This window comes from Cyprinus carpio, chromosome B2 (assembly GCF_018340385.1).
Source record: "Cyprinus carpio isolate SPL01 chromosome B2, ASM1834038v1, whole genome shotgun sequence".
In the NCBI taxonomy this organism is placed as follows: Eukaryota; Metazoa; Chordata; class Actinopteri; order Cypriniformes; family Cyprinidae; genus Cyprinus; species Cyprinus carpio.
Window position 1 is genome coordinate 830895 of NC_056598.1, and position 12034 is coordinate 842928.

At 37.0% G+C, this 12034-nt stretch overlaps 1 protein-coding gene across 3 annotated transcripts; it reads left to right on the forward strand.

Moving 5' to 3' along the window:
• The first annotated feature begins 287 nt into the window (after window positions 1–287).
• On the forward strand, window positions 288–11147 carry ap2m1a (adaptor related protein complex 2 subunit mu 1a). Of its 3 annotated transcripts, none has more exons than XM_042717659.1 (13): window positions 288–444; window positions 1450–1568; window positions 5532–5797; window positions 6129–6211; window positions 7237–7242; window positions 7393–7528; window positions 7619–7763; window positions 7973–7987; window positions 8757–8876; window positions 8951–9086; window positions 9187–9284; window positions 9367–9475; window positions 10897–11147. In XM_042717659.1, the coding sequence occupies exons 2-13, from the start codon at window positions 1495–1497 to the stop codon at window positions 11032–11034; spliced, it is 1326 nt and encodes a 441-aa protein (XP_042573593.1). In that variant the 5' UTR covers window positions 288–444; window positions 1450–1494; the 3' UTR covers window positions 11035–11147. The 3 variants fall into 3 exon arrangements, with proteins under 3 accessions (XP_042573593.1, XP_042573595.1, XP_042573594.1); XM_042717660.1 differs by having other exon boundaries at window positions 289–440; XM_042717661.1 differs by lacking the exon at window positions 7973–7987.
• Window positions 11148–12034: the final 887 nt, after the last annotated feature.

Below are 12034 nucleotides of genomic sequence, written 5' to 3' on the forward strand. Positions count from 1 at the left end.
ATTAAACTGTATCATTTATGCATTTATGCTCTACTCTATAAACATATGTTCTTTGACATTGAGAGCATTATTCATCCACATCACACCACGGTGAAGAATTGGCTCATAAATATTAATTAGGGTGCTTCAAGCAACGTCACTTAACATTATTAATATTAATGAGCTGCGCTTTTATTCAGTACAAATAGAGATAAGAACTACATACGGAGATTGCATTATGACTATTTATACGATAACAAATTAAAATGCCTCCCAAACAAACCAACATGCACAATATTCAGTTACGCTGTCGCTCGTTACACGCATGCGCACTGTCAACTCTGTCAGCTGACTTCCTGTCTGAGGGAGGGACCGCCGCTAGTGTAGTGTTCCGCTAATCCTTCAGATCCCGAAAAACACCACGGAGAGGGACGGGAACGGCCTATCCGTGCAGACACTAAGTAGGTATGGTCATGTTTTTAAAATAAGATTACGCGAGGACGGAAAGCGTTTGAATTTCGACCGGGAAGAAGGGTTTTCATCATCGACATGACCAGCGAAATTTCGATACAGGTCTCGAGGGAAGGAACGGAGCAGTGCGCGAGCTCACTCACTATTAATGACTCCAAGTCAGTTTGAATAATTAATATCAGTTACAAGATGACGGATGCGCGGTTGGCGATGTAAAAACACGCACATTTAGAGGAACATCATCTCTTTCAGTTGGCAGACATCGTGTTCTAATTAAACCACACGAGAAGAGCACTTCCTGTTCAGCGCCTGTGAATACTAACATCATTTACAGTTACACTGTTTGCGCTGCAAACACTTATATTAACATAATCTCGCATTTTTGACGACATCACGACGTTTTGTAATTGCAGAGCCATGCACAAACAGATATGTGACCCTGGACCACAAAACCAGTTCACAGTCTGAAAGCTGAATAAACATGCTTTCCATTGATGCATGGTTTGTTAGAATAGGACGATATTTGGCCGAGATAAAGCTATTTGAAGAAAATCACCTTTTAAAAAGTCCAAATGAAGTCCTTAGCAATGCATATTGCTAGTTTTTATATATTAATGGTAGGAAATTTACGAGATATCTTCATGGAACATGATCTTTACTTAATATCCTAATGATTTAGAAGAAAAATTGATAATTTTGACTCTTTTGCTACAAATACACCCGTGCTGCTTATGACTGGGTTTTGTGCACTAGGGACACACATATGCTTTTAACATGGGTGAATATATTTATTTTATCGCCAACTAGTGTTTTAATCTCTTAAACTGCGTTATTTGGGTTGTCACAGAAGCCCAAGCTGTTGAGAGTTCGCCGTCCTGCCCGCTTTATCTGGTCTCACTTGTAGGGCTGAATGCCTCTCACATCTTATCAAGGTCCTACAGAGCTCTTCTGTCGAGCCAGTGAGCGTCATATTCATTGTGATTGTTCTGTGAATTACAGGAGTGAGGTCCCACCATGGAATGTGAGGTCTGAGGGGCAGCCACCATGATTGGAGGACTGTTCATCTACAACCATAAAGGGGAGGTGCTCATCTCCCGCGTCTACCGCGATGATATCGGGTGAGTGCTTCTGATCACCGAAACACACAACGACCACCAGAAGCTGCTCAGAACACCTTTGCCAACACGTCTACCAACTTACTTTTGCACAGGCAAACTCTAAAAGTCTTTATTCTTGCTTTTAGAAATATTAGAATGCATTTTGGTGCGAATAGACTGGTCTTATTATTAATGTGCAAGCTCAGCAGGGTTTAAACGCTGTATCTTTGGGGTTATCCTGTTAGGGAAGAGGAAGGATGACAGGATGCTAGAGAGCAGGAAGCATTACTCAATTCCATCTCCACAACAGACTAAATTTCATTTTTGTATCCATAAATGGGGAAGTATTGTTTTTTCTTTCGTTCGCAGAACCCCAGATCAAGTTTTTGTGTTCGTATAGATTTCATCAGTGTGTTTCCATTACTGTTGTCCAGTTACATATGCAGCCCATGTTTGTCTTTCTCCTTTTTCCTTGTCATTATTCCCCTCATGCTCTTTGTCCTGTGTACTGTTTTTCTCCATGTTCACTGTGGCTACTGTAGCACTAGGTAAGCGATCCCACTACAACCAGTGACCCGAAAGGCGACAGCATGTTTTTAGACCTCGGCAAGCAAACAACCAATCACTCTGACGCATGTCACCAGTGACCCCCACTCTAGGGTTGGGCAATATAGCCAAAAATAAATGTCTATCTGTGATTTAAGCCTTTTAATAATACTTGTAAATTTTCAGTTTTGTATTTTTTCTGCAATACAGAGAAAGAGCAAACACTAAAAATTAAATTACAGCCAACGAGTCAAAGACAAGACATAGCGTTTTGTATAATATATTTTATATAATGTTTAAAAAAACATTTGTGAAAATAATGTCTGAACATGTGTGAAATAATGTTCCATCATCATTCTGCATAAGTGATATATTTATGTAAAAATAATAGTGCTGTCAAGCGATTAATCGCGTTCAAAATAAAAGTTTTTGTTTACATAATATATATGTGTGTGTGTATACTGTGTATAGTTATTATGTATATATAAATACACACATACAGTATATATTTTTAAAATATTTACATGTTTATACATTTATATATTCATATTCTTATAAATACATTTATTATATAAACATAACATTTTTCTTAAATATATACATGCATGTGTTATGTATTTATATATACATAATAAATATACACAGTATACGCACTAGGGGTGTAACGGTACACGTATTCGTACTGAACCGTTTCGGTACGGGTCTTTCGGTTCGGTACGTATGTGTACCAAACTAATACAGTTTTTTTTTTTCTCAGGAAATTCAAATAATAAATGGCGTTTTGACAGTCTTTGATGTGGCATAACAGATCGCTGTATAAACGCCTTGGAGAGGTGCTTCTGGGACGGTTCAGAAATGTGCTGGTATAGTCCCAACACAAGCACTGACTAAAGGGGCCGCGATCAGCTCCGGTTCCCGTGTCTGAGCCGTGACGCCCCACTGATTTGTGCAGAGCGGAGCGCGAGTGAACGCGATCATATTGAAGCGTGCACACCAAATGCGAATAGAATAACTATTTTCCCCCTAATATACAGCTACTTTTTGCTAACAAGATAATGTGTTTATTCAGAGGACACATGCAGGAAAAAGCCTTGAATGCTCGATCAACATCAGCCATCATGCAAACAGACAAACCGCCTAGCACTTGCCCCTCCCACAAGAAGCGGATGATTTCGTCTCGGAAGCGCACCAATTTCGCTTCAAACTCTTGCTTTCTACGCGCATCTATTTCGCTCTAGACGGGCGAATGCATTCAAAATGTTCAAGCGGCAAACTAGACGCGGTAGACGCGAATTTGACGCTCTATTCGCGATTGGTGTACGCAGCATTAAAGGGATACTCCACCCCAAATTGAAAATTTTGTCATTAATCACTTATCCCCATTTCGTTCCAAACCCGTAAAAGCTTTGTTCGTCTTCAGAACACAATTTAAGATATTTTGGATGAAAACCGGGAGGCTTGAGACTGTCCCATAGACTACCAAGTAAATAACAGTGTCAAGGTTCATAAAAGGTATAAAAGTCGTCATCAGAATACTCCATCTGCCATCAGACGTGCAATCTGGGTTATATGAAGTGACGGGAACACTTTTTGTAAACAAAGAAAACAAAAATAATGATTTATTCAATAATTTCTTTGTCAACGGTCTCCTCTGTGTCTCTCCATATCATCGTATGCTCTTCTGTATCATCCGCGCCACAAGGATGCTGTTTCTACGTGTATTTAGCTTTGATTTGAAAGAAAACAGTGCATCCTTGTGGCTTTATGTTTGGGTTAAGTTGTTAGGCCTAATTGTAATCTTATAATGTAAAAGTGCTCCCTATAGTTTTAAGCATAAGCTGAGGTAGATTTGCATCACTAAGAAAATTGAAACTATAACTGAATGTATTTCAAGAAAGAGCAACTTCAGTAAACCATTAAAAAAAAAAAAAAATTGTTTTTCTCCCTGCTGTACCGAAATAATACCGAACCATGACGTTAAAACCGAGGTACGTACCGAACCGTCATATTTGTGTACCGTTACACCCCTAATACGCGCACATTATGTGAAGAAAAACCTTTATTTTGAACACGGTTAATAGCGATTGATAGCTTGACAGCACTTTAAAATAACTTACTTATTCTGACTTGTACTTATACATATTTAAAAGAATAAGTGAAAGAGAGAGATAAAACATAACAAGCATTAAAGCCCTGGCACACCAAGCTGAACGTAAAGCCATTGTTGAGCATCTGTCAGCTCAGTTTTTGCATTGGTTAGGATCTACTTGGTCCCCACTGGCTGCTTTTTGGCCTGTAAGGCATTTTGAATCAATGAAGTAGTGCACAAGAAGAAAAGTGAAAGTGAGGAAAGAGGACACGCACAAAAGGCTGTTCTAATCTCATCTCAGCTGAGCATCCATATCATGTTCTCATGCAGGAGCAGAATGTATGTGCTAGTTGGACATTGACTGTAGTCTTCACAGTGTGTTCAAGCACAACATTTTAGCCCAGAAGCAGCTGATGCGAGTCGGCTTTCATCGCTGCTAATTCTTTGTCAGTTTGGTGTGTCACAGCCTTTAATCCATTGATACCAAAAAAATAACATGCATAGACTTCCATGTACAGTTTGGAGTGGATGTGCATTAAATCAGTGTTTGGATCAAATGAACCATAGAAGAACTGATTCATATAAATGAAGCAAACCTCTTAACAATCAAACAGTGTTCTCAGGAGTTGTGACGTTAGGGGTGATTTGTGATGCTTTCGAAATGGGCACAAAACTGTCCTAGTAACATGGTTTTTAGGAAATTTAGGACAAATGGCAAAAGCATGTAAAACTTTGCACGAAAATGCACCATTTGTTTGTTAATTCTGTATCATCTAAGCATATTGAGTGTATTGTGAATATTCATATTGCCCAGCTCTACTGCAAGCATGTCACCTGACGTACTTCAGTCAATCAGATATTGTGAAGATATGCAAATGCACCAGCAGCAGACTGAAATGACCATGATGCCCTTTCCCTTTTGATTGCACTCAGGCATGAGATGACACATTTTAGTGAATCTTGGTTATTTTGATATATTATGCACCTTTTTGAATGAAATGTTTGTCTTAAAATGGCCTTGATGTTTATCGGATCACAGTTGCAGCAGATTAAACTGGATGGAGTAAAAATATCTGCCAAAAAATATAAAAAAAATTGTACTCTCTGTGTAAATCTCTTCAAAAGAAGTTCTCTTATTTGTTTTAGACAGGTGAGAGATCTTTTGTTTGCGTGACCTTGTTACTTATCTTGAGGTTTGTGAAAGTTTGGGTTAGCTTGAATGCTTTGTTCTCAGACAGAAGGAGTGTTTGTCTTACAGGGTTTGCTGGCAGATGGTGACCATGTGCTCACTCTTTCTGCCCAACTCCATTATCCCTGCCTTGACCTGACGTTCTTCTCCTCCTCCACAGACGCAATGCTGTGGATGCGTTCCGCGTGAACGTGATCCACGCCCGTCAGCAGGTGCGCTCCCCCGTCACCAACATCGCCCGCACCAGCTTCTTCCACGTCAAACGCTCCAACATCTGGCTGGCTGCTGTCACCAAGCAGAATGTCAACGCCGCCATGGTGTTCGAGTTCCTCTACAAGATGTGTGACGTCATGACGGCTTACTTTGGGAAGATCAGCGAGGAGAATATCAAGAACAACTTCGTGCTGATCTACGAGCTGCTGGATGGTAAGGCTGGTTCAGAAACACACAAAGCATTTCCTGACACCGTTCTCCTTCAGTTCGATCTGATCCTCCGTGTACCTGTGCTATAACCTCATTACCTCAAACCAAACTCACCCTCCTCTAAATGGCATGCTTTCCTGGCAGTCATCCGCTGTTAGCGGGAAGGTGCATCTTAAACCATGAGCTGGCCAGGAAACTTTGTCCAACAGCTGAAAAAATAAATGGTTACCTAAATGAAACCTGGAGACAAAGTCTGTTTAAAACAGTTCTTGAGGCATTAAGTGTCTCATTCTAGAATAATGATTCATTTAATTCTTTGTGTGTGTGTTTGCAGAGATTCTGGACTTTGGATACCCACAAAACTCTGAGACAGGAGCACTGAAGACTTTTATTACCCAGCAGGGCATCAAAGGACAGGTAAGAATTTATATATATATCTGTCAAACGATTCATCACAATTAATTGCATCCAAAATTAAAGTTTTTGTTTACATAATATATGTCTGTGTGTTGTGTATATTTATTATGTATATATAAATACACACATACAGCATATATTTTGAAAATATTTACATGTATTTACGTTTATATTTATATTCATATAATTTATATATAAATATATTTAATATAAATATAACATTTTTCTTAAATGTATACATGTATGTGTGTGTATTCATATATACATAATATACACAGTACAGACACATATGTTATGTAAAAATTTTGGATGCGATTAATCATTTGACAGGATTAATCCAAAATTTTTACATAACATATGTGTCTGTACTGTGTATATTATATTATATATATATAAAAATAAAAATAATAAATTACATTTTGTTTATAATAGATTGACATTTAAAAAAAAAAATTTGATTAACACATTTACATATTTTTATATATATAATAGTTTATAAAAATATAAATAAAATTATATTTATAAAAATAAAAATAATATAATATATAAAAAAAAATTATATATATAATAATAGTTATATATATATAATAGTTTTTAAAATTGTATTTCTTTTCCACACATATTTTTTTAAAAAAAATCAAAACATTTTAAATTTCTGAAATGCACATTTGAACATTTTAATATTTATTTTTTTTATAAACATTTATTTTTTTTATAAACTGTGCGTAAAAAAGAAAGAAAAAAAATTGACAGCCAGAATTATACATAAATGTTTTGTTTTTATAAAATGTTAAGTTTAGAGAGTTGACAGCCAGAATTTCCAAATGTTTACATGTGAAAGGGATAAAAATGCTTGTACATGATACATTTAGCCCTGGTTTAATAGAGCAAGAGGGCCATCTTATTTCCGTTTTTCTTTTCCCCTTTTTTTTTTTTTTTGGAGCTCTGTCCTTGTTGTCTGTGCAGATTCTAATATAAAACATTTCTCTTTTCTTTCTTGCTTTTCTGGACGTGTCTGGCTGCAGCATCAGGTATGTGTAAACGTATTTCATTTTAGGTCTTTCTCAGATTACACTATAGTACTAGCTGCCCCAAAGTATGTGGACACTTCTACCATGCTTCAAAATTATCTGTGAATGTGCGACCTTCCTAAATTTCCGGTGGTCCATCATTGTCCTCAGACAAAGGAGGAGCAGTCTCAGATCACCAGCCAGGTGACGGGGCAGATCGGTTGGCGTCGTGAAGGCATCAAGTATCGCCGCAACGAGCTCTTCCTGGATGTGCTGGAGAGCGTCAACCTGCTCATGTCTCCACAGGGTGAGGCGGCACTACCTGAGGACTCGTGAGTGTGTGTCTTTAGTTATTAGAGCCAAACCATTCACATGCTGCTGTGTGTCGTCCCGACAGGTCAGGTCCTGAGCGCTCACGTCTCCGGGCGTGTGGTGATGAAGAGCTATCTGAGTGGGATGCCTGAATGCAAGTTTGGCATGAATGACAAAATCGTCATTGACAAACAGGGGAAAGGAGGAACTACTGACGAACCTGGGAAAAGGTTTCAGAGTGCCTCATGCACTAATGCAGAGTCTTTGCTTGTCTGTCTCCTCTATTATTTGCTTTGAAAATCACATTTGTCTTTTTGTCTGGATTTTGTGTTTCTTGATCCAGATTTTTCAAAAATGTTTGATTGTAAAGTGTGTGGTTTATTTTGATTTTTGAAGCTGTCTGTTTTTGTCGCGTCTCTTTTTCTCTGTGCTACCACAGTGAGTTAGGGGGAAGGTATTGTATCTTTATATTTCTGTGTTCAGTTTTGTTAGTTAACTGTACAACATATGAGTGTCTTTTATTACTATTTCCGTTTAGTTGTTTATTTATCATTTATATATATTTATATTAAACAACATAGCCCTGTACCCTACCGTTCAAAGGTTTGGAGTCTGTAAAATGTTTCTTATTCTCAGGCTGCATTTATTTGATCAAACATCTAGTAATAACTGTAATATTATAAAGTATTGTTACAATGTAAAATATATATTTTTTTTATTGTAATATATTTTAAAACGTAGTTTATTCTTGTGATCTTTACTCCAGTCTTCAGTATCACATGATCTGTCAGAAATCATTCTAATATGCTTATTCACTGCTCAAAAACACGTATTATTGTTATTATTATCTTATATATTTTAGTCGAAACTATGATCATTTTTTCAGGATTCTTTAATAAATAGAGAAAGTAACAGCATTTATTTGAATTAAAGAAAATTATAAATGCCTTAACTTTCACTTCTGATGAATCTTTAATGCATCCTTACTTAAAAATAAATTTTTCCTTACCTCGAATTTTTGAAACAGTAGTGTAGGTTTCATATTAGCAGTTATTGGTCATAATGAAAATAATGTAAAACTTTCAGTACATCCCTAGTTTTTAAAAGTACAGCAGTGATTTAATTAGATTTTTGATATTGTTGGTCCGTGGTAATACAGTTTATTCTTATATTTGACAAATATCAAACTCTCACCGTCTTCGTTTCTCTATCATTTGTACCAGTGGCAAGCAGTCCATAGCCATCGACGACTGCACTTTCCATCAGTGTGTGCGTCTCAGCAAGTTCGACTCGGAGCGCAGCATCAGTTTCATTCCTCCTGATGGAGAGTATGAGCTCATGAGGTCAGTTCAGCATCCGTCTGTCTTCACACTCGAGTCTGACTCCGTCTCAACACATCCTCAATCTGCATGTGCAGGTATCGCACCACTAAGGACATAATCCTGCCCTTCCGGGTCATTCCACTGGTTCGAGAGGTTGGGCGCACAAAGCTGGAGGTCAAAGTTGTCATCAAATCTAATTTCAAGCCCTCGCTCCTGGCACAGAAAATAGAGGTCAGCTAAAAGAGAATATGTAGACAGCACATTACACATTTTCACATTGCTTATGAGAAAGAGTTTGTGAGATGATCTGTGAGGTGAATGTTTTGAACAGGTGCGTATTCCTACACCTCTGAACACTAGTGGAGTGCAGGTGATCTGTATGAAAGGAAAAGCGAAATACAAGGCCAGTGAGAATGCCATCGTGTGGAAGTAAGGGTCGCCGTCATCTCGACATTTCTCTGCGTTTGGTGTTTGTGTGTGTGTACTCATGTCTCCCCGTCCGTGTGCTCAGGATCAAACGCATGGCAGGAATGAAGGAGTCTCAGATCAGTGCTGAGATCGAGCTGCTGCCCACTAATGATAAGAAGAAGTGGGCCCGTCCACCCATTTCCATGAAATTCCAATTAACTTCTATTTAACCACATTCGCACCCACATCGCTTTGAGATCTTCAAAACACAGTTAATTATAATCATAATGAAATCAATGAAAATTCTGTCATTAGTTACTCGCCCTCATGTCTTATCAACACCTATAAGATCTTCGTAACACAGTTTATGATATTTTTGATGAAATCCGAGAGCTTTCTGACCCTGCATAGACAGCAAGGAAACTACCACGGTCAAGGCACAGAAATGTAGTAAGGACATCGGTAAAATGGACCATGTGACATCATTGGTTCAACCGTAATTTTATAAAGCTACGCAAATACTTTTTGTGCGCAAAGAAAACTAAAATAACTCTATTCAACAATTTCTTCTCTCCCGGGACAGTCCTCCACCATTATCGACTTACGGTTGAACCCTGATCCCTTTAACCTTCAGAAAAAGTTGTTCAGCCACCTTATGATGTCAAACTAAATATTGTTTATAATAGCCGTTTTATATTTTATACTGTACTATTTTATTTTCTTTACTATAAAGTAAAATTTGGCCATGTTTGAATACACTTTAAAACCCTGATTTGTGTGACTTAATGTAGCAGTCAGTATAGACTTATTATATAGAGAACCTTTCAGCTAAAAATATCTATTTACAAACTTGTTTTGCTCATAAATAAGAAAGAATTTGCTAATTTTTGTCAAAAAGCTGAGTAACAGGGTTGAGTGAATTTATATTTGTATATTTTTGAGATTTGTGGTACTTAAAACATTGGGTCTTTTAAAACCTTGGTTTGTGTAATTGTTATTTAGCGATAAATAATAATATTGATTTAAAACATCAAAAAACATTTACTAACATATGCTTCTCATAAATGACAGAAACCTTTTTTTTTTTTTTCAATAAACAGAGTAACAGGGTTGAATGAATTGGTTTGCTGTGCTTTTTTTTTTATAATTAACTAATATTTGGACCTGTTTTGATACAATTTAAAAACCCAGATTTGTGTGTTTTTATTTTGACAATACATACAGACATTTAAAAATTAGCAACTTAAAATATTAATACTAACAGGGTTGAATGATATTTGAATATTTTTAACTAAAATAACTTTGGATCCAGTTGATTTGTGATTGAATTTAGCAGTAAATATAAATATTTAAAAAAAAAATCTATTTACCTACTTATTTCTAATGAATAAAAGAATGTTAGCTTGATTGTTTTTTTTCCCTCAAGCTAAGTTGAATGTTGATTTTTTTTGATTTTTTTTTTTTAGGGGAGGTTTGTACATTAGATTCAGACTATTTACTTTTTCATATTTTCTTATATTTAAATCATTATTGTCTTATGTTTTATGTAATATAATAGTTTATCTGTCAACAGTCAGTACACTTTTAGCAGCACACATCTCTGATGTATTTCCTCTGTTATCGTCCTCTGTCTCAGGTTCCATTTGCTCCCTCGGGGCTGAAGGTTCGTTACCTGAAGGTATTCGAGTCGAAACTCAACTACAGTGACCACGATGTGATTAAATGGGTGCGATACATCGGACGCAGCGGAATCTACGAGACGCGCTGCTAATGAGCCGCTGAGCAGAGGGACCAGCTCTTACTCAACTATAAATATACTATGTATCCCTCCTTCCCTTCTCCTCAAGATTTGTGGATGAATTAAAAAGGCTAATTACAAAAAAATATGCAAAATGTGAATCGTAGTTACCCGTATGTGTTTGTAGGAGTGCTGTAATGAACAGATCCAGTGGGTGGTGCAGTGTGTGTGTGTCTGTCAGTCAAAGCCCAGCTTCCTGACTCGATGTAGAAGGTCTTACGGGGACCACTGTCCATTTTGTTGTTGGTTATTCTCCCGTTGGTCATACTCTCAGTATCTTATCGCTATCTCTCTGTGACCGTTTAGTTCAGTATAAATAAATAATGAGGAAAAAACACTGTGTTTGTGTGGATTTGTCATTCGAAGACTGCTTTCTCTTCAGTTTACATGTAACATTAGTGACCCTGGAGCACAAAAGCAGTCATAAGCAGCACGGGTGTATTTGTAGAAATAGCCAACAATACATTATATGGGTCAAAATTATCCTTTTCTTTTTTGCCAAAAATTATTAGGATATTAAGTACATGTTCCATGAAGATATTTTGTAAGTTTCCTGCCGTAAATATATCAAAACTTAATTTTTGATTAGTAATATGCATTGCTAAGAACTTATTTGGACGACTTTAAAGGCGATTTTCTCAATATTTGTACTGTGCTGCATCTCCCACAGGTAAACATGTTACATCTTGGTAGTAGATTAGATGGTAGAACAAAATACAACACCCTTTCTTGTACGTTAGACGCTATTTATTTGTCTTCCTGTCTCTGTTGACATCCTGTACAATCAAAGGCTGACAGGACAAGGGAAGGCAAAGTTAATAAAATAATAATAATCTCTCCTAGAGTCACTTAATTTGTGCAAAGGAAAAGTCAGAGGCTGGAAAACAGACATTACCATGGAAATGAAGCATTAACTATTTGCATAACAATAGTTGAATTCTGACATCAGTGCAAGTCTGGACAGCAGTTTGTT

Coding starts and splice junctions, on each gene's coding strand:
- ap2m1a (XM_042717659.1), top strand. CDS start 1,495: ATGATTGGAGGACTGTTCATCTACAACCATAAAGGGGAGGTGCTCATC. Junction 5,798..6,128: donor GATCTACGAGCTGCTGGATG/GTAAGGCTGGTT, acceptor GTGTGTTTGCAG/AGATTCTGGACTTTGGATAC. Junction 9,285..9,366: donor GAGAATGCCATCGTGTGGAA/GTAAGGGTCGCC, acceptor CCGTGTGCTCAG/GATCAAACGCATGGCAGGAA.